General features: G+C 32.1%; 2 protein-coding genes across 2 annotated transcripts in view; both read left to right on the forward strand.

Annotated features, from left to right (window-relative positions):
* The window catches only part of LOC106125307 (MATH and LRR domain-containing protein PFE0570w), a 9,522-nt gene extending 762 nt beyond the window's left edge, over window positions 1-8,760 (forward strand). The window contains exons 2-15 of the mRNA XM_013322454.1: window positions 54-194; window positions 610-801; window positions 1,040-1,123; window positions 1,226-4,168; window positions 4,354-4,446; window positions 4,760-4,855; window positions 4,996-5,955; window positions 6,345-6,404; window positions 6,609-6,686; window positions 6,809-6,904; window positions 7,160-7,303; window positions 7,381-7,455; window positions 7,556-7,635; window positions 8,075-8,760. Of these exons, the coding sequence (XP_013177908.1) occupies window positions 54-194; window positions 610-801; window positions 1,040-1,123; window positions 1,226-4,168; window positions 4,354-4,446; window positions 4,760-4,855; window positions 4,996-5,955; window positions 6,345-6,404; window positions 6,609-6,686; window positions 6,809-6,904; window positions 7,160-7,303; window positions 7,381-7,455; window positions 7,556-7,635; window positions 8,075-8,542 (5,510 nt within the window). The 3' untranslated portion in view covers window positions 8,543-8,760. The remainder of the gene's footprint in view (window positions 1-53; window positions 195-609; window positions 802-1,039; window positions 1,124-1,225; window positions 4,169-4,353; window positions 4,447-4,759; window positions 4,856-4,995; window positions 5,956-6,344; window positions 6,405-6,608; window positions 6,687-6,808; window positions 6,905-7,159; window positions 7,304-7,380; window positions 7,456-7,555; window positions 7,636-8,074) is intronic.
* A 672-nt stretch (window positions 8,761-9,432) lies between these two features.
* Window positions 9,433-21,649, forward strand: jumu (Forkhead box protein N4 jumeau). The gene is made up of 9 exons (XM_013322455.1): window positions 9,433-9,593; window positions 16,619-16,726; window positions 16,809-17,713; window positions 17,786-17,910; window positions 17,980-18,087; window positions 18,605-18,768; window positions 19,645-19,794; window positions 20,040-20,124; window positions 20,280-21,649. The coding sequence occupies exons 1-9, from the start codon at window positions 9,534-9,536 to the stop codon at window positions 20,387-20,389; spliced, it is 1,815 nt and encodes a 604-aa protein (XP_013177909.1). The 5' UTR covers window positions 9,433-9,533; the 3' UTR covers window positions 20,390-21,649.
* The last annotated feature ends 829 nt before the right edge of the window (window positions 21,650-22,478 follow it).

A 22,478-nucleotide genomic window follows, 5' to 3' on the forward strand; every position in this document is an offset into this window, starting at 1 on the left:
TTTATGTACTAGTCAAGGCAAATCAACAAAACAGCTATGTTTTTAATCCAAAGCGCCTGTTACCCGACGCCGGGGAAGAATATCTGTGGAAGTATCTGATGAGGGAAAACCTTCATCAGCGCCTGGTACACCAACAAAGAAAAGAGGTGGCCGGAAGCCTGCTAAGACAGAACTTGAATTAATCAATGAAAATGGTAAGTATTATTTATTTAACTCAAGATATTGAACTGTAGAGTAAGAATTTGTTTTAATAGAAATATAGTTAGTATCTTTGTGATTTAATAAACAATCGGACAAATTTCAACAAACATCCATTTTTAGATCTAATGAATTTAGAAAACTACTAAAATAATACTCAGTTTCATAGTTTGTAAATTATTTGTTTTTTGTTAATTAGACTTTTACATGGTAATTTCTAGCTACGAAAAACAGACAAATTGTATTGTTAATTTGGTAAATAAAAGTAAAACAATAACACATAATAGTCTATTTTGTTATGGTCAGATTTATTCATTTATTTCAATAACATATTACATTTGCTGCTGGGAAATTATGCATAACTCACATAATATTTCTTCATTAATTTATTTGAATTATTAAACATTACAGTTGCAGAAGAAAATGTAAAAACAACAACAAAGAAAACTGCAGTAAAAGAATTAAAAGAAATTGAAGAGAAACCTGTGACTCCATCGCGGCGAAGTGCAAGAATTAAATCGAATACAAGTATTGTGTCTGACACTGTGCAAACTTTTGATTCTCCTAGAGCTAAAAGAGCTGCAAGAAGGACATCTCAAGCTGGTTAGTACGCCATTATCTTAAATTAGAAAAAAGTTTGCTGCATGTATGTACATTTTTATGCATGTGTTCAATTTAGGCCTCTAAGATAGACATTAGTAGCTATATTAGCAAAAGTACTCTGGAATATCTTATGGACAAATTTTAATTTTTCTTAACACTTATTTTTATATATTATGTTGTGTAATATTGTACTATAATTTAAACATAAATATAGTGAAATTTGTTGGTGCTCTTCCAGGAAGTGATAACGAGATACCACTTACGCCTATTAGGCAAACCAGACGAACCAGACGTGATTCAACATCAAGTATTGAAAAGCAAGGTACACACATAAGTTTTTGTTATAAAATAAAAACAGTTATTTCCTTTATTTTTCTTAATATTGACTATTAATATTACATATGATATTTATATATCTTTATAGATGCAGTAACATCAGATGTAAAGGCATCAACAAAAATCCCTGAACCTATCTCAGAGGAGCCAGAAAATACTACCAAAGTTACTAATGGTGAACTTAGAACTTCAGATAATGAAAACTCGAAACAAAGCCCTGTTCGAAGAAGTCCAAGACTTAGAAACAAAAAATCTTTATCAAATACACCAGAGAAGGACGACGAAAACAATGGTTTAGGTGATAATACGACTAATGCATCTCAGTCTAAAAATGAAGAGTCTGAGGATAAAGTTTCATCAACTGTTAGTCCTGAGAGAACAAATGAATCCAAGAATTCTCCTAACAATGCTATTAAAGAATCATCTGAAAAAGAAAAGCTTTCAACTTCTAGTGCAAATCTAATCAGAGATCTAGATATGAATCCTCGTAAAAAGATAAATGTGAACAAAAGTATGATAGAAGCTCAGGAGTCTAATAAAGTAAAACCAAAGAGACAAAGAACTAAATCATGGACAACGATAACCACACCTGTTGTGACAAAAGATGATTTCTATAGTGATAATGAGAAAACGAGAAAAAAACGTCAATCTAAATGTTATGTTGTTTTAGATGACATTAATAATTCAGGGTCTGGTGATTGCAAACGCAATAATAGCAACACTGAAGGCATTGATGTAACCGAAAAAAATAGCAGCATGAACAAGTCTTCAGTAAATAAAGAGACATCACTTCACACATCCAATAAATTAGATTCTAATAATGACGCTGGTGTAGACAGTGGAATTACGAATCTATTTAAAAATGATCCAAGCAATAACATCCAAACTGTGGTACTAATAGAAGATTCAGACAGTAATTCTAAACATTCAAAAACTCATAAGGAAGATGCGAATGAAGATCAATGTGTTCCAGTTGTAGATCATGAGTTAGAAGATGAAAAAAGTAATGACGAGCCTGATCATGCTCTAGCTACTCCTTTCGAAGCCAACAATGAATCTATTTTTAAACACACAACATCTTTCGAATTTAAACAATCAAATGCAAATGATTCGTGTGAACCAATGGATGTTGATGAAACATTACCAGAAATACTAACTAATAATTTGTCTAACAAAGAAATAGAATCAAAAGATAAATCAATTTCACACGAAACTGCTACAAATGAAAGTTTAAATAAATCAAAAAGAAAATCTTCCAAACGTGTTTCAACATGCGAAAATCTGGATAAAAGTGGAAATGAAAATAAAAGTACTCTAATACTATCACAATTAAAAGATTCAATATCTGAAAACAAGTCGCCACAAATTTTATCCAAATCACTTAACACCCCAAATGTTACAGTAGCAACGACAGAAATTAACAAAACTCTATCCAAAACATATTTAACTAGTACACCTCTTCAGAAAAAGAATATGGAAAAACAAAATGAGCAAATTTCGAACATTTTCGATAACAATGATTCTAAAAGTAAAAATAAAACTACTCCTAAGAAAAACATGTCAGCTATAACAAACAGTCAATCTTCTGATGACAACTCTACTGCTGATGAGGAATCTGAAGCAAGTGATAAGGAGAGTTTATTGGACAATGAAGCCGAAGAAGCCAGCGACAGCTATTTATCTGGAGACAGTCGTGATGAAGAAGAGAAACAATATGAAAAGGAAAACGAAGTAGTAGAAAAGGGCGAAACCTTAACATCCGATGAAGAGTTCTCCAATGACTCGGATTATGAAAAAGATTCATTTCTGGTGTCTTCTAATGAAGAAGACAATGAGCTACTCAGTGGAACCAGTGATGATTTATCAATGAGTGACAATGAACTGAAAATGACTTCAAAATCGAAGAAAAAATATAACGAGAGAAAATTAAAACAGCAAAAACAAGCATCAAGAGAAATGTTCCAATCACGTCACAAATTAACCGACTCTAAGAACAGATCAAAATTAAAGATACAATCTTCTCAAAGTTCTGATTCTTCAGAGTCTGAAGATGATGTGATAGGTTCGAGAAAAAATAAGAGGAACAGACTAGTTTCCTTTAATGAATCGGGTGCTAAATCGGATTTGGAAAATACCGTTCAGATGGAAAATCAACAAGAACGTAGAAAGTCATTAGAAAGCAATGCATTAATTGAAAAAGAAATTACTATTTGCGAAGAGACGTCAAAGGAAATCAATGATCCACTGGCAACTCAAATAAAATTGGAACCAAAGACACCAATAAAAGATACTAATATGTCTGTTGGATTTGTTGATGCGAATAATGTAAAAAATACACCTTGTCAACAAAATTCATCAAAATCTAAAAACCCGTTGGAAGATTCTGATGATGACAGTTCTTCTTTAAGTAGCGGAGACATTAAAATTACCAATAATTACGATAAAGTTCTTAAGGAATTAAAATCTAAAAATGCAAATGTCTCATTAAATGCAGACGAAAAAAGCAAAGCGAACTCTAAACAGAATAAATCTGGCGTAGACCTCAATTCAACACAGTTAAAAGAATCTACAAAAGTAAAGAATAAGTCATCCCAAAATATTAACGATGTGTCTTTAAATCTGAATACAAGTGAAAAGGAAAGCGAAAATATTAACAAAACAATTAATCCAGACGACATCGCTCATACTGGAACAGTCAAAAAATCCAATGTTGGAAATCTATCTCTGAATTCAAATAAAAAATCGAAGAAAAAAGATAAAAAATCAATTGTTGATCAACTAAATCTAACTCAAGTAAAGGATAAATCTGCAAAAACTGCGGTAAAAACTAAATCTAAACCAGCAAAGGAAAAGAAGGAAAGTTGTATGGATGACTCTTCTGATTCTATTGACTTAAAGTTACTTTTCTCTGAAGACAGTGTTAATAGTATAGATTCTAATAAACATAAAGAAAGAAAGACTGATGACAAATTAGAAGAATTTATACCGTTAAAGAAATCGGAAGCAAAAACCAATATTCGAGCAAATGAGGGTAGGTCACAAAATTTTTAAATATAACCGTACAATTGAGAGTTATTAAATAATAGCTTTCTTAAAGCAAAGACGTGTTGAGTCCGATAACAAAGTGATGAAATTAAAATATAAGTAGTAAAATTTCAATTACGTTAATTTTTCAACAAAAAAACTTATATTACTTTTATTATTTATATCTTTTAGATACTGATAATCAAGAGGAAGAAATGCCGTTCTTCATTGACACTGTTGGTGATAGCTCTATGAGGGAAGAAAATGATAAAGGACAGGAAAGTGGTTAGTATTCTTAATATTAAATTTATGTTTTGTCCAACATACAGTGGGATAATGCTTGTCGTGTAGAATTTGAAATGTGCGATATATAAGAGACTAAACGGCTTGACCTATTTTGACAACTAAAGTACTCTGTAACACTCTGCATTTTAGAGAAATAAAGTCAGCGGTGATTCTTTTTGTATTGGTTAATAATGCAAAAATGTTTTATATACTTACTATGAGAAAAATATAAAATGCCTTCGCTTAAAACATGAGCATAAAATAATATTAATAAATAGATTTTATCTTTAATAAGTTATATTTACCTTTTCAGATTCATTGAGTACAGCCGACTCTAATGACGGTGGCCCGCCTCTTGAAATTTCATATAAAAAGCGTAACTCCCTCAGTAATAACGTAAAAGAAAAAGGTAAATGTGCTTTTTAGTCTCTATAATAGAAAACTTACCAGTTTTATATTTTACCAGGCAAAAAAATTACTATAGGTAACTTTAAAGTGGTTATATCTTTGTGACTAGCAAATAGAGAATTTGTTTCGTTTTTTTTTCAGATAATCTCATTAACATCTCTCAATCAGAAAAGCCTTCAAATACTTTAAATGCATCAAATATTATTGGAAGTGAAAAGAAGAAAAACAAAAGGAAATCATTGAATAAATCAAATGTGACAGAAACTCAAACAACAGAATCTGGAGAGGTTGTAAATCAAACTTTGGTTTCGAAAACACCAAAAAGTGAATCTAAAAAGAAGAATACGAGTCTTTTAGAATCGCACAATGAATCGATTTTAGAACCAGTTAAAGACACTGAGGACGCTACAAATCAATCAGTGGTTCCAAAAACACCTAAAAGCGATAAGAAAAAGAAGAAAAACAACAGCGTTTCAGAAGCACAAAATGAGATTATATTACCTGAATCTAAACTGACAGAAACTGAGAACATTAATCAATCATTAACAAAAACACCAAAGAGTGAAAAAAAGAAAAACAAAAAACTTTCTGAAACTCAAGTTACTGATACAGACAATGCAGTTAACAAATCAATTACTTCAAAGACACCTAAAAGTGAAAAGAACAAGAGTATTTTATCAGAATCACTGCATATGTCAATTCTAACTAAACTTGATGACAGTGATGAGGAAAAAAATAAATCAGTAAATATAAAAACACCTAAAAGTGCAAAGAAGAAAATGAATTTATCTGAACCACTTAATAAATCAAATGTGGATGTACCTGAAACTATTGATGCAACTGAAGTTATTAATAAATCATTAAATTCACAGACTGCCAAAGAAAAGAAGAAAAAGAATTTGTCACAATCATTAAATATATCAATTCTACCTTCTATTGAAATTAGTGATACGGAAGAAAATACACCTACAGAAATTATTAACACTAGTGGTGGTAAGAAAAAGAAACATTCTAAATCACTAAACAGTTCAATGTTGGAGGAAAATAAAACATTAGATCAATCAAATAAGAGTCCTAAAAAGAAACAAAATATTGGAACAGGTATTTATATTTTAATAAATAAGAAGTAAAAAAAAATCTACGTCTATGCCAAACTTCAGCGAGATCCATACAACCATTCTCAAGATACTTTTAAACAAACATCCATCCAAACGGTCGCATTTAAAATATTAGTAAGGTTTCATTTCAAGTAAAATGTGTGTGTTATAACTCTCATAAAGGTATAATTACTGTCAGTAAAATTGATATTTCAAATACAATATATATTTTTTAATTTTGATCTGCAAGGAACATTCAAGGAATATTTTTTGGTATTTGTACTTTACTGTTTCCAAATTTTGGGCAAACCGTAATCAAAGTACTAGTAAGCTGTGGAAAGTGTTAGGCTATTTTACTATTGCATAGTAAATTTATATTATTTAAAATTTCAGCGGATGAAGATCAAAAAACGGAAACAGAAATTAAAGCAAAGGATAACATTGCAGATGAAGGTAACTCTCATTTCTATATTTTGATTAGAAAATTTTCACCTATTTAAAGACAAGATTAACAAATTAGCTTTACTCATTTTGTAGGGAGGTTACATCGTATCTATAATAATTTGTAGTTTCTTTCTAAAACATTGTTAAATAGAACTGACACAAGTTTGTACATTGTACAAGATTCGTGTATAATTATAAAGTTTGTTTTAACAGGAGAAAAGGACAATGAAGGAGCGAAGAAACGTAAAAGGAAACACTCTGGCACCCCTGCAATAGAAGACTTTATAACAGGTTTGTTTTAAATATAACATTAATTAAAATATTATTTTGAATTATAAGTTTAAACCTTTGGTAGATGTTTTTATAGAAAATAGTTGATTTTTATAACCCAAATATTATTTATATCTTTCTAGGTGAAGCTACCAACGAATCTGTTCGCAGACAATCAAAAAAACTGAGAGTCTCACAAAATTCCGAAGATACTGTAAATGATAAAACAGAAACAGCGGGTAAAGTATTCATTAAATTATTACTTTACAGTACTAATATATTCCATTAATTTCATACAAACAATAATATGTTTGCTAAATAAAGCTATCAAAATTATATAAATGAAAGTAATAAAATAAAAAAAAAGTAACATTTCACTACCGTTCAAAAATTTTGCTACCTCCATTTTTCTAGAAGAATTAGAACTTTTTTCCTACATTTCCAAGTTTCATTTATTAAAATTAAATTGTATCATGTATTCATACATCTTTTAGACATTAAAGCATTTGGATCCAGTCAAAAATCCCAAAACAACACCATCTCCCCTAAAAAGAAAAATAAGAAGAGTACGGAAGCAGAAAGGAATCAGTCACAAAACAAAAATGAAAAGAACTTACTATCGGAAATACATTTTGCTGGTGAGTGATTGGTTTGAATTATTATTATATCAAAATAATTTATACTTTCTAAATCATTATATTTCAACTTTAAACAGGACAAAATGAAAATAAAGAAAATGGACATGAGCACATACATGATGTGGGAAGAGATAGCCAAGCTTCTGTTTCAGGTAAAAATATAAGCTACAAAATGTAAAATTAAATGTTTTACTCTTGAATAATTTTAATGTATCGTAAACTGTAATGTAACTGGCTATATCATCTTTTCAGGAAACACCAAAACAAAGATAAGCAAAAGTAAAAAACGTAAACACAGGGAAGATGATGATGGAAGACATAAAAATGCTAAGGTAAGGTTCAATATGTATTTTTAAGCAAATTTCTTATGACACTTTCCTCTACAATCCTACGCTACTTTTATAATCATTAACCGTGGGATTCTGAGACTAAAGTCTATATATAAAACATATAGTCATCCCCGGCATTATCTTTGAAAAAACAGAGATAACAATATGTTAAAACGGGATTGTGTTCTCATAAACCCACGGTAATGATTTTTTTGAATTTACCCGGGTTAAATGTAAATGTGACGTAACAATAAAAGAAACTGAAATTTTAAAAGTTATTTTCATAGTTCCATTATAAAGTGACCAAATTACCAGTTCACCAGTTACCAGTGACATGTATAGCAAAACTCATATAAGCTGATGTTAAGAGAATTGATACATTTGTTTATGTTATTGGTCTGTAATATTGATGTACACTGTCATATTTGTTATCTGTTCAAAGGTCCTCAAAGAGAACTCGTTAGATCAGATACACATTCCTCGACTACCACCTTCGGTCTTAAATAAATTGGCAGACAAACCTAAAATGAAAGCTCCAGTGAAGAAACAAAAGGCAATATCCACTACAGAATTTCAAGTAGAAACTGCAAAAACGAGAAGGAACAAGCCATCGAACTATTTAGAAGAAAGCATTTATATTAAGGATGGTGAAGATAATGGAGCCTCTAAAAAACCGAAGAGAGTGATCAAGAAACCTCAAGTACTGCCTTTTGTACCTACAGCCTCGATTTCAAACAGTGGCTTCACGACAAATTTTAAAGTTAATGTTATACCCCAAGATATCAAATTTGTGGCGCAATCTACTAATGTCAGTAATTTTAAAAATGATTACTTGTATCGCAACAAAAATAAATTAGTTGCCCAGACGTCGTTTAAAAAGTACAGGAATATTAAAATGTCCAAATTTTGAACGTTAAAATGTAATTGTTGCTTAGTAAACAAAGACTGTAAACAGTTTGTTATTTGCTTGTCTGTTTTAAAATGTAATTTTTAGCAATGAAAACTATGGCCTTAATTGATATTTTGAGTGAATTCTCAGTGCCTACTAGTAGCCACTAAAATAATATAAAATGAATGTTAACCTTTTTATATTTACTATCTATGACATGACATCATTGTTGTTTTAATTTTTACATCATTCCAGTTTTGTTTTTTTTAAACAACGATTTTGTCATATTTGATTTTGTAGACTTTGCTTTAGTTATTGTTAATTATTATACTTAGAATATCCCGTTTTGTAGGTGTTTGACATAAATGTTTTTAGCTTTTTCTTATTAAAAGGATTTCATTTTAATTTTCCCGCCATAGAATAAATACTATATTGGTCCATAGATGGCGTTCATGAACGTTAAAAGTGATATCACCCATGTGTCGTGTTTTCGTCTAGAATTTCATTAATTTTTGATGATTTCAATGAAACATTCAATAAAATTGTTTTTTGAGCGTAAATATTTATTTTTAAGTTATTATGTAGCAGTTTAGGTGCGAATACTCGCGGAAACTACTTCCCGCCTTATCATGCCGGTGTAAACAAACCGCCATGTTGTTGAAAATGGCCGACTCGCATTTAGAGGTAAGTGCGGACGTAAGTATATGTTCATAAAAGTTAACTCTTAAATGTTATTAAAATAATATATGCTTTTTATTACTAGTGTTAAAATCTAGAAGGAAAATCTAAAAAGGCTTTGAAAAATAAATTAAGTGTGTCAAATGACTAGTGACGTCAATGCGTATTATACTTATGACCAATAGACGAGATATAAGTTTGATCACGTGGTCGTAGCCCGCCAATAGAGAGAGACTCCGTTCTTTGTATACCTTTTAACATAATAGTAAAACAGATTGTAGTCTATGGAGTGAGTGGTGTTATATTTGTCAATTTCATGACGGGAAAAACGTAAATGTGTGAAATTTGGGATTATTCTATTGAGCATAAGGATATTTATGTGAATAAATATTCGGTAAGTAACATTTCAGTTCTAACCTTCTTAAATTTGCCTTAGATTATACGTATGGATAATGGGAAAGTCCAATGGAGTTATGTCCCGCTCTTTTTAATGTCATTCATTAATTGCAGTGCCAGTAAAACAAATAAAAGTGGTGTTATTTGTCGTAAAACAATGTTTGTTATTGTTTTATACATAGTGGTAAAGTGGCGGGAAATTATTCCAGTTCGATAACTAATGTGTACTATAGCAATGACGTTGAATAATGATTTTTCGACTAATGGGTGTCAGTAAAGTATACCCAATAAGAACTTTTACGATTATAAATTCTAAGAATGATTAATATTGCATTTTTAACACGAGGTTTAGATTTATAACGGATTAAATTATTCATCTCTGATCCCTTTCGCACGCATAACGTAGATATTGCTTAGAACGGGACAGCATGAGTATTATTATTATTAAAACTTTTACGAATTGTGTTAAATTTACCCTTACTCAGAGTTTATTTTACGCTTTATCTGTTTTATTTACCTTCCTCTAATCTATTTATTATTATAAAACTATCCTACCTAGTTATACTTAATGTTCGTAACGGTTAAAAACGGCGCCAATTCCCCGTCAATGAACTTACAAACGGTTGTGAGTAGTATGTTCGAGCATGATAGCTATGTACCTATGTTTACATTCTTTCCAAGAATTAAAGTTTGATCAACACTTTCATAAATATGTAATGTTTCATAATGGGTTCTATAAAATCAATAATAAAACTTTTATATGATTTTCTGATTATAGTTGGAGAATAACATTGCTAAACATGAAATAGTTTTCATGAATCTACAGTGTAATTCTGTTCCCACGGCCGGTTCTGAACAAGAATTTCAAAACGTTTAACAATGAGTGCACTTTGTGTTTGTGTGTGTGTGATATTGGTATACATTTTGTAGGAGTGTGTAATAGTGCAGTAGAGTGCACTATACACAGAGCAGAAATTTGACTACTTTTTATTTGATTCCAAAATGAATATTTTGAGCACTTAATAACGTTAAATAGGTTTTAAATTATTCACACTGAATGAAAAATTTTATATTTTTAGAAAAAATCATTGAATCGTGACTGAATAAGTAATTATTTCCTTTAATATGAGTAGGTAGATACTAAAATCTCAAGCCAGTGCAATTTTATAAAAGGTCTTCTGAAATTGTACTTGCTGTCGCCCGCAACTCTGTTCGCGCGGAATTTAAAACGAAAAGTTAATTATTATTATGTGTTTTTCCATATTACGTTCTATGCCAAATTTCACCGAAACTCGTTACGCTGTTCTAGAGATACCTTCTAACATACATGCATCCAAACATTTCCGTTTATAATAACAGTATTACATTAAAATGATTAAGTAAAAATTACGTAGCCATAGAAATTAATACACTGGTTTGTATAGTCTGTGGCGAGTATGCAAGTGCAACTCACGAAAAGGGACTGGCGGCTGCAACTTATGGTGGTGTGCGTTTCTTTGAATGTAGTTGTTTCCATAATAAAAATGCATCGCTTCACACACCTGCGCTGTGTTCCGTCAGCCAGCCGTTACTCCCTACGGGTTAAAACATATTTACTACTGTAAATTATTAATAAATAATGTACTACATAGAAATGACAAGATTTGAATTGTCAATAGTTTTTTTTTCTTTTGACTATTATAATATTAAAAATTTAATAAATAGTTGTCGTAAATCTCATGAAGATGTAATCATATAAAATTTTTATATAAGCAAATATAAAAAATTTCAAGTAAAATCAACAGAATCTGCCGTCGTCAATTTCCTTAGCTCAAACAAGCAAACAGCTCTTGTATTTTTGTCTACCAAGATGGACAAACCTAACAAGTTATCTAATTTATTATTTCACTAATTGTTTTTGATAAAGAATTCATTTAGAGCTATAGTCATGAGCTACAGTGTCGAGGCAGGTGTTTGATTCTATTCGTAGAATTTTTCGGTTACGACCGACAACATAATTTAAAATTATTTATTTTATACAAAATCGGACAACTTCTGATACCTACCTCTTATGATATACATATGTAGTAAATAACCTGTAGATGACGTCATTATACCAACGTTTTAAATTTAAAAATAATAAATGTAATTCACATATTATCGATTGAATTCCAGCATACTTTTTACCTGTCTGCAAGGTCATCACATTAAATAATATTAGTGTAAAATATTATCTATTCTTGCAAGGTTGAGTCAGTAGTTGACTACGAGGTCGTTGCCCTCGCGCATGATCAGATGCCATCTCGACTGTAGGTATTTACCTTTTATTTCATTACGACAAAATTTTTCTTAACCTTTTTTTTCTAGCATAACGACTTTTATCAATTTTAAAATTTATAAGGTTTATAATTAGTGTTTCTTATGCATAATAAAAGTTTGTCGTTACGTCTAGACGCGGGTAACAAGATACAGGATGAAAGTTTGCGTAAAATATTTCCATTTCCCTCCCTCAGTTGAAAACAGGAAAGTAGACGGCAGTGGAACGAGGGGAGTGACTGCGCCACACGCTCAATCAATACTTGACTCCGCCCATTTTGTGATGATGCGCACGCAGAAGGAAAATATACCATAAGTAGTTTTCGCGCCAACCACCACTATATAGACCGTTTATTTTAAAACTTGTTTTGATCCATTTTACGCATAAAACAAAGTATCCTTTAAATTTTCTAGTAACTGCTTTATAATTACTTTACAGAACGTAATGATAATTTTTCCAATTCAAATACTATGTAACCATTGTACCAGATCAGTGGCCACGGCTACAGTCTTTCTATTTAATATTTACCAGTAAGAAGTTAAATATATTTTTGCTGTAAGGCCATATTTGAAGAATTTTGAGCTGACTATTGCAGCTCAGAGTTTGAGATTGCCATAATAACGTTTAAAATTTTCCGAGGCGGCGATTTTTCACGGTACCGAGCCGAGCATACGGAGAGACCTAAGGTGATTTGTTCGAGAGCCGAGCGAGTTGAGTTCAAGGCGATCGCACGCGGTCAGGTTCGAGGACACGGCGGGCGACGGCGCGGGCGGCGCTGTTCTCTTCCCGCTTACCTCACCCCCCTCTAAGTCCACCATCACCACGATCGAATTAGGCTACTGCAAACGGAAAATTTTATGAGTTTTCGGTTATTTTTAAAGTTAATTAAAAGTTCTAACGGTGGAGACTTCTTGAAACAGTCGTCTAATTTACATGGAATACATCCGTGTGATTTTTTTTGCCTTTGAAACGTATAGATTGTCGTTACAAATACCTTTTAAATTTTACTTCTAATAATAAATAAATTGACATTATTAGTATCCTTAGATCGAAAATCGTAAACACGTAAAATCGTATAACCATTTTCTAAAAATATTATGTACGATAAAATATCGTTGGCTTGACCTTAGATAGCAAAATAGCAATGAACCCACTACTGTCACATTAGTCTAAATGGGCGCTAATGCAAAGTGTATTCAGATTATTTGAATTGATTGAAAATTATCACGTTTCCACATTCATTATAATTTATAATCATAATGGCGCCTACGTATGGAGTAATATGAGAACAATTTTCAGTGACATAAAATTGTTAACATGTTGAATTAACAAGTTATTGGTATTCTACAATTACAATACCATATGGCATCTACATAGACTTATGCTGACGTTTAAATTAAAATGGATATTATTAAACTTGTGACGCGCACAGTCGAAAGTCGAGTGTGTCTCTAGCCTTACTGTAACCACATTGCCCGGTTACTTCGTTCCGATGCTGAAAACGGACCACCCGGGGAAATTAAGCTACTTATACTACTAGCTACTTCCAGGTCTCGTAATTAATAATTCAAAAACTTTTTAATACGTCAGACCCCATTCAGATAACATTTATGCAATAATTTTAATCCTATAATTTTTCCTTCCCTGTTATAAATCCTCAATATGTTCAAATGTTCTAGCTCAAACTAGAATTCATATTTAGTCGCAATGCAGTGAGCAAAATGAACTCTAAATAATAAAGAACCGGGTTCATGGCCCTCTGAGTCGAGGCCTGCTGAGACGGATCTACGGATTCTCTCGGCCTGTGTAACACTAACATAATGTCGATTTGAATAATAAAAGACATCACTATGACGTCACTCCAGCTCTAAACTGAAACTAGGACGATCTCAATTCATATTTAAAAATAACACTGTCTATCATTATTATTGAAATTGTATACTTGTCAGCGATATTTCTATTATTAATTACGATGTGCGATGTTTATAAAGTATGTATTAATATGACCTAAAAGTGTACTGATATGCGAATCCATTGTAAGTAATATAAACCTTTTCATATCTAGGGATTTCATCAAAGCGGCAAACTGATTATATTGGCGATTTATTAGCAAATAACATCAATTCCACAATACTACACTATATGTGTAACTAAGTTATGTTTTTATTCACTAGTATATAGTTGGTTCTTAAAACAACACCTTGATATTGTCTGTGCAAAAAACTCATCCCGGAAATGCTCTTTGGTAAAACATACAAAAAATCCGTTGTAAGGCCACATCGTACGTGTCATGAAGGAATGGAAGACCTACTTATTAACCAAAGGACATTGCTCCTGGTTATATTTTTTTATCAAGTATAATTTAAATAAATTTTGCTTGAATTAAAAACATAATATTGTTTAAATAAGAAGAATGTATTATTTATCAATCATATTTATTTGAACTGCTTATTAAGCTGTTATGCTTTATTACTAATACGAAATTATAGGTCTATTTTAACTAGAAAAATAAATACTGCTGTCAATATTTAAGTTATTACATCGTTCATCCGAAGCGGCAGTTCTCACATTGCGAATACCTTGTCCCTTCCCCGTTCGGAACGCAAAGCCGGCTGCAATATCATTAGGGGTCGATTCACCCGTTTTCGATCTCCTATCTCCGTCTCTTTTCTCCACCCCTCTAGTTATACCTCTCACTCTGTAACCTTTTCATTTTATTGTTCGCTTTAATAAGAATATTTTCTATCGACACGTATGTAAATATAGATTTTACATTCAATTTTAATAAATAAATTTCAATAGTTAGGAGAGTATGAATTTTAAAAAAATGTTTGAGTTACGTAACGTTTTGTATTTTTGAAATGCAATAAAAGTGTATCTGCACTTAAGTACTTTTTTAAAAAACAGATAGATTTAGAGTAGATTTGTTTACATTGATATTTTGACGGGAATTTGATAACATAGATAATGATTACGTGATAAGGTTATCAGTAAAAGAAATGTGATTGGTCGATGCCGATAAGATACACGTGTATATTATCTGTCATTGCACTCTTCGTATTCCCTCAAAATACGTTGCATTTATTACACAATATGTTGGTACAAACATCCTCATCGTTTTTAATTATAGTATCGTAACAAAATTGTTTAAAAAAACCATCTGTTACTTCCTGGTTTCGATTTCAAAGTAAGGGGTGAACATGACATTTGCCAGGAACATGGTGAATGAGGTGTCACTAATTCAAACTTAGAGCCTACCTATTACACTACGTGTACCTACATACCGGCGAAGCAGTTCTATAATATATTTCTACTACGGAGTTCTCACCCCCTAACTTTGGGGCCAACGAGGAAACGACACTTAACACTGCCGTACACAGAATCGCTCATATAATCAGTTCTTAAGTGTAGATTTCTCATTAAATCTACACAGAGGGTTCTCTTTACCGATAATACCATACGGCATTATTTAACAAACTATCACCATAAAAGCTATAATTTACACGTATGTATATGTTGCTATGATATCAACCTAATCGTATTGTGAGAGTCAAAAGGCAGTTTACTGAAAAATGGTTAGGAAGTAAACGTACTCGATTGAAGGAACAAACAATGTTAATATCATATCGGAAGGAGATGAAAGTAAAATTCTCATAAGTAAATAGAGAGCACACAAGTCGAGGACGCCTATAATTAGAAACACGGACACAAAAAACATCGTCCCGAATGTTGTAAGGCTCCGTGGCCTGTCTCCGGTGCGTCCGCTGCTGTTTTTTGTTCACGATTCTAGGTAGGAGCGTTCAGGTCGACCCCTCAACTATAACAAATTGTCAGTTGGTATAGGTCTGCACAATGATATTGTATTGTTATCTATAATGCAACAATTGTATTATACTTAAGTCGAAACGTGGGAACATTATACAGCTGGTTTATCTAATAGAAAGCTATTTCTTATTTAAATACTATCAGAGGCTTACAAACTCTAATTTAAAATTGTCTATTTCATTTTAAATATACATGCAAGGGAATGAAAAGTCATAAAACATGATTTAAAAGTAATACCTAAATCAAAAATACTATTTAATAGGTGTTTCCTAACATCAATTAATTGACAACATTTATTTAAATACTCATTCTAGCTAACTAGAAAAGGTATAAATTTAAAGTCTTTGTTATTATTATCAAAATACAATTTAGGTCAGACAGTGTGTGTAAGTGAAAAGGCGATACTATATCTCTCTTCAACTAGGGTAGCGCATACCATGAGACAAAAACAGGTTTCTATACCAAACAACGGCTGCGCTGCCGCCGGCCGTCGCCACGCTTTGTATGTTTGAATTCGACGATACCCGAGCGAGAGGGGATGGCGCGAAAATTGCATGCATTCCTTGAATATTTCTGTCTTATAACAAATGAACAATAACAAAACGGTATTACATACCTCGAAACTACTCGGAAGGGCCTTGAAAAATATACTAGTAGTAATATTGTAGATACATATCTGGATAATTTATTAGTAAAGAAATTCAAAATTTATCCATTTGTTCCATCAAGCCGAATTTTCTAATCAAATCATAAAAAAATCAGTAAAAAAAAATTAATTCATCCAATATTCATTACAATTCATAACTTAACAACCAAAGTAATGTTTTGATGTATCTATTCCTGTTTGAAGTTTAAATCGTCCTAAAAGACTGTTTTAATTATTTTTTATATAATTGTTGCAGGCCTGCTTAGACATGGATTTATACATAACAGATTCACTCCAAGACATGCTGGACATGGATATTAAAAATGAAATAGCAACAGATTTAAGCAGCATCACAGATTTTCCTGTAAGTAAAAGAATTTAAATTCATACCATAACAACAGTGTACTTGGAACGAGGTAAAACTTATAACAAAAAACTCTTTACAGGATTCTTTAGGACTGAACTTCTCGGAATTACCACCGTTGTTAGATATGGACACCGACAACTCGGTAACATGGCTAAGCAACTCCTCTAGTTTCGTTCATAATTTAGATTTATATGGTTCAGAGGCGAACGCTGTAATGGTTAATCCGAACTCCGTAATGCCTTCCACATTCGCGGAGACTCCAGTCAAGAATATCGTCAAAGAGGAAGCTTCAAACCTCCTGCTAACATCGGCGGCGAGCGAGACAAACAGTAACGCGTTACTAGCAAGCCCGAAAGAAGAGAAAAGTCATTTAACATTCTCACCTAACACTATTAAAGTAACCAAAGTACAAGAGACCGAGGAAACGAAAAGTAAACCTTTAGAAGAAGCTACACAAATGTTGATATACATACGGAAACAAGATAAGAATGTTGTCAAAGACTTACTTAAAGATTTAGATGTCGATAGTACTAAGAATAAAGTATCGACGATCAACTCACCGACAACGGTGCGCATAAAGACGACGCAACCGGAACTGATTAAACTGAACAGCAAGAACTGTTCAATATTAAATACTAGTCAAAAAAAGTCGCAGCACATCGGTGCGAAGACAATAATATCCGGCAATATACACATACTGGATGCACAGCAATCTAGAACAATTCTCGCGAACGGTAATAAAAATCAAGCGACCATTCTGATAGATAATTCCTCATTAGGAAACAGTAGACAAATTATAAAGACATCTGTAAACGGTTCGTTCAAAGTTGACAACAGCCAATCCAAGCTTGTAAATAGCAACGGTAAAGCTACTGTGGGAGAATTTCCGAAACCCGCGTACTCTTATTCGTGTTTAATAGCTATGGCTCTAAAGAATTCGCGAACAGGAAGCTTGCCAGTCTCGGAAATTTATAATTTCATGTGGTATGTAATATTTACTTAATTAGATCTGTTTGAGTTTTTAGATTATAATTAAAATATTTCGAATAATTCCAGTCAACATTTCCCATACTTCAAAACTGCGCCAAGTGGATGGAAGAATTCGGTGCGACACAATCTCAGTTTGAATAAATGTTTTGAAAAAATTGAAAAGCCTTCAACTAATGGAAGTCAAAGAAAAGGTATGTCAAAATTATATCCGCGAATTCCTATCGCATTATACAAAATGTTAAACACGTTTTTAATTACAGGTTGTTTATGGGCTATGAATCCATCGAAAGTTGGAAAAATGGACGAAGAGGTGTTGAAATGGTCAAGAAAAGATCCGCAAGCTATTAAAAACGCTATGGTTTATCCAGGTAAATTACTTTTTTACTGTATCTAAATAACACGATAATGTCTAAACTTCTAAGCTCAAATTAAAAGAGAATTACAATAACGGAGTAATGCACCGAGACACAATATTTATAGGCACATTTTATAATTATATCTTTAACGAAATAATTTATATTGGCTCGAATCCAACCTTCCAATCTTAGGACTGCAAATCCGTCATCTAACCTTTCCAATACAGCGCTTTATTTACTAACATTTACCCGCGGTACCACTTCATCATTTCCGTTATCCATTCACAAGCCGAGCTCATTTCCCGAATATAGGAAACAAGATAATCAAAATTTTAGACATAAAAAGTGATCTTATGATTTTCTGTGCCCCTGGTAGATTAACCCTTTTAATGCCACTACCATTTTACATATTTGCAGTGAGCTTACAGACGATTGGCACTGAACGTATTAATTAACAAATAAAAAAACGTTCAGGACCGTAATGTGAATTTACAGCTTTTTTTTTTATAAAGCTAATATTATATTACAGATAGTCTAGAAGCGTTAGAGCGCGGCGAGATGAAGTACAGCGGGTTTGCGAGCGACACTGAGGCTGAGGACGACGTGGACCCTGACGCAGATGTAGAACTGGATGCGGACCTCGAGATAGACCCCGAGGTCAAGGACGAGGAGGAGGAGACCATCATTGAACAAGTCAGTAATATGTCCTAGACCATCATTCATATTTTTTTAAATTAATCTAGTAGAAATTAAAAGCAATCGATAAAATAAATAAGTTACCTAACTCATAATAAAAATAATTACCCTGATCAAATAAAAGAATCAAAAGTATGCAATGCATCTGCAATTGCATATATTTATGGGCAGTGGTCGCTACTTGCTAGCTTGCCACCATATAAAAAAAAATACAATAAATTATTTCAGAAAATGCTAATGCTACATGAAACATTACTTTAAACCTGAACTATACGAACATATTGTCGTGTTTACTTTTATTATATGTCGCTGTCAAATTCAATTCATTCAATTGACCTAATGAATTACATTTACAAGCAAGTAATCAAATATATAGCTCAAGAAGTATGTTATTGAAACCGGTTCAAATATATTCACCTTAACCGAGTAATAGCGTTTGGTAATTGAAGTACAAAAAACTTTTAATTATGTCATCAGGTATTTTGCACCTGTTAACGTCGATTCAATGTTTATAGTTTTAAAAAGCAAGTTTTCGACGAATTTGTACACCTTTTGAATTCAAATTTTAGTATTATTTTTTTATAATGTAGTATGGAAAAAAAAGAATTATAACACTATTAAAAAAAACTGGCTATTGGGAAAAAACTTGAATGAAACTACTAAAGATCGGTTCAGCCCTAAGCTATATGATAAGGTGGCAAACGAGTTAGCAGCAACTTATATTTGTAGAAATAGCGAAGCGTAAGAAAGGGGTAGGACGGGAAAGAGAAATAAAATTAGGCCTCCGGCACGCAAAAATCCGCACTAAAATAAATACACTCTTTGAGTAAGTCAGGTTATGATAATTTAATAATTCATTTGCGATAATTCCAGGAGGCATCTGACCAAGAGCTGGAGGTTGAGGAGGTGGTGGCGGGCACGGGCATGGTGGGCGGCACGTACCGCCTGCTGGCCACCGGGCCCTCCTCACTCGCATCTTACATCACTGATGTTGACTCCAGTGACGAAGTCAGCGACATTGAAGTAAGATAATCAACTTGGATATTTTGTTTACTTTGCCTGTAGATACTACCATAGTTTTTTCATACTAATTAAGAAAAATGTTGCATAAAATCAACAGTTTAAAAATGCAAGGGAATAAACGTATGTCTCTTTTTTGCATTTTAAACTATTTATTGTATTGTTATGAGGAAGCTGAATCATTTGAATTAAATTACGATTGTTAAAATTATTATATTGTATTAAATATTTTATAATGCTTCTTATAGGTATTGGACCAGTCATACGAAGAATTCGATATCGATGTCACGAAACCAGTGAAGCTCGACCTGTCCATGACAGAAGATTATTCAAGTTAGTATTATACTATCTTAAGTTCATATATGTCCCCACGAGAGGCTAAGAGCCTAGCCAAATGTCTTAATGTACATATGAAATACAATTACAATGTAATCTAGTTGCTCAAAATATCGTAGCGATTAAAAATTAAACGATTATTTACTTTTCAGTACACACAGCGAAGAGGGCAAAGACGAATTACATCTATCAGCCAGTGTCTACCACGACACATACAAGCAGACGGAAAACTCCGCTTGTGAATCGAGTAGCGCTTATTTAAACAACGACAGTGGCTTTAATGCTGTCCGAAGTCAAAGTTATAGTGCATCCAGTGAACGTTAACTTTTTTATTCTTAAACTAAAGTGAAGTAGTTGTCTAGAAGTTTGTGTGTGTGACTGTGTTGAAGAAAAAAGTGATAGTCCGTACCAGATAAGTGTATTTACCATGTTTATTACATGCCAAACACTTGTTACATATCGTTCACTGTATAATTAGTGTAATGTTTAAGTTAGGCACGTACTTCACTCTCAAAGTTGAGTACACGATGGTTTCCGTTTAGTTATTAGTTGGTTGTTTTTCTCTCAGCCATACACTGTCAGTACAAATACATCGCTGCTGACTTCACACATTTATGTCGGAGAATATTCCAGAAGGAATTTATGTTTTTTTTTTACATTGTATGGATAAAGGTTGTGTTCTTTTAAAATGGAGGTATGACATATAATGTCTGTATTCAGCGGCAAACGGCAGAGCGGGTATGTTTATGAATTCCCACCGCTTGTAAATATACATATCTGTATTACATATGTTCTTTTATATATTACACTGGCAGCTACCTAAAGAATCTCTTCTTACAAATTTCTCAATACTAAAGTAAATATAAATTACAGGTAATATTTAGGAACAGATAATTTCAAACTTTTTTTAACAAACCCCCTCCGTAAAGAAAATAATCTTAATAATTAAAAATAAATCATCACTATTGTATATTTCAATCTAATTATGTACCTTTAACATTTATTACACTGTAATATTATGTATTTGTCTTTGATTCTTTATTTAATTAATTAATAAAACTTAGGATTATGGTATTTTAAAAATGTTTTTCCAAACATATTCTCACACAATTAGCATAGTAGAACTGTAAAATATAAGCAAATGGCACTTCCAGTAATATTGGCTCAGTTTTTATTTGTTTTGACATGAATTTATTACTTACAAAATTATAAAAATGAATACAAGTTTTGAAATTTTATTCAGAACTTATATTTGTTATTTTTTCATATTTTTTGTGATTGATGTCTAAAAATGTACTACATAGATTTCTTGTAATTAACGCTCCAATGAGACTGAAATGCAATTTTTGATGATTGGACAATTGAAATTGATATCAACAATATTTTTCTTAAATTATAAAATTATTGCTACTATTATGGCTAAGTATATCCAATTGCAAATGAATACTAAAATTTTGTAAAACATGCAAACATCAAACTAATATTATAAAGACAAATGCTTGGATGGATGAATGTTTTTTATTGGTATCTCCAGAATGGCTGCATGGATCTCACTGATATTTGGCATAGATGTAGAACATAATTTGGAAAAACACATAGGCTACTAATCAAGTTTTTTTTTAATACCGCGCGGACAGAGTTGCTGGCGACAGCTAGTTACTCATATAGTGGACTAAATAAGAAATAAATTGAGGTATCAAATGTTTACAATATTTTGGTTTTTATTTGTAGTAAAGGAGTTCAATTGCCAATCATCATCATTTAGTTTGTTTACAGGACTATAATTTGTATCTCTACTACAACTTTAACTTAATAGTAAATTTAAGTTAATACATATATATTTCTAGTAATTCATGTGTAATATATAAAAAAAGAGCGTCGGTGGCTCAGGGGTCAAGCACTTGACTTGCAATTTGCAGGTCCTGGGTTCGAATCCCGCCATGTACCAATGTGTTTTTCGATTTACATATGTACATTTATCCGACGTTCTTACGGTGAAGGAAAACATGGTGATGCAACCTGCACATATCTGAGAAGAAATTCAAAGATATGTGTGTAGTCAACCAACCAGCACTGGGCCAGCGTGGTTGACTATGGCCTAGTCACCCTTAACTTAGGGTAGCTACCGAGCCCCTCGGTGGGGACATATAGCGAGCTGATGATGATGTAACTAAAATATATCTGAAGAAATTCCAGTTTTAGTTAAAAATGATATGTTAATAATTATGTATGAGATTCTACTTACATTTCATAAAACAGGTAATTATAATAAATGTGTATTTCTTTGGAGGAAATTTTTTAAAAATCTTATGAAATTTGAAAAATTATTCACAATTTACTAAACTTTCGTT

The sequence above is a fragment of the Papilio xuthus genome, unplaced genomic scaffold (assembly GCF_000836235.2).
Source record: "Papilio xuthus unplaced genomic scaffold, Pxut_1.1 DF825928.1, whole genome shotgun sequence".
Taxonomy (NCBI): domain Eukaryota; kingdom Metazoa; phylum Arthropoda; class Insecta; order Lepidoptera; family Papilionidae; genus Papilio; species Papilio xuthus.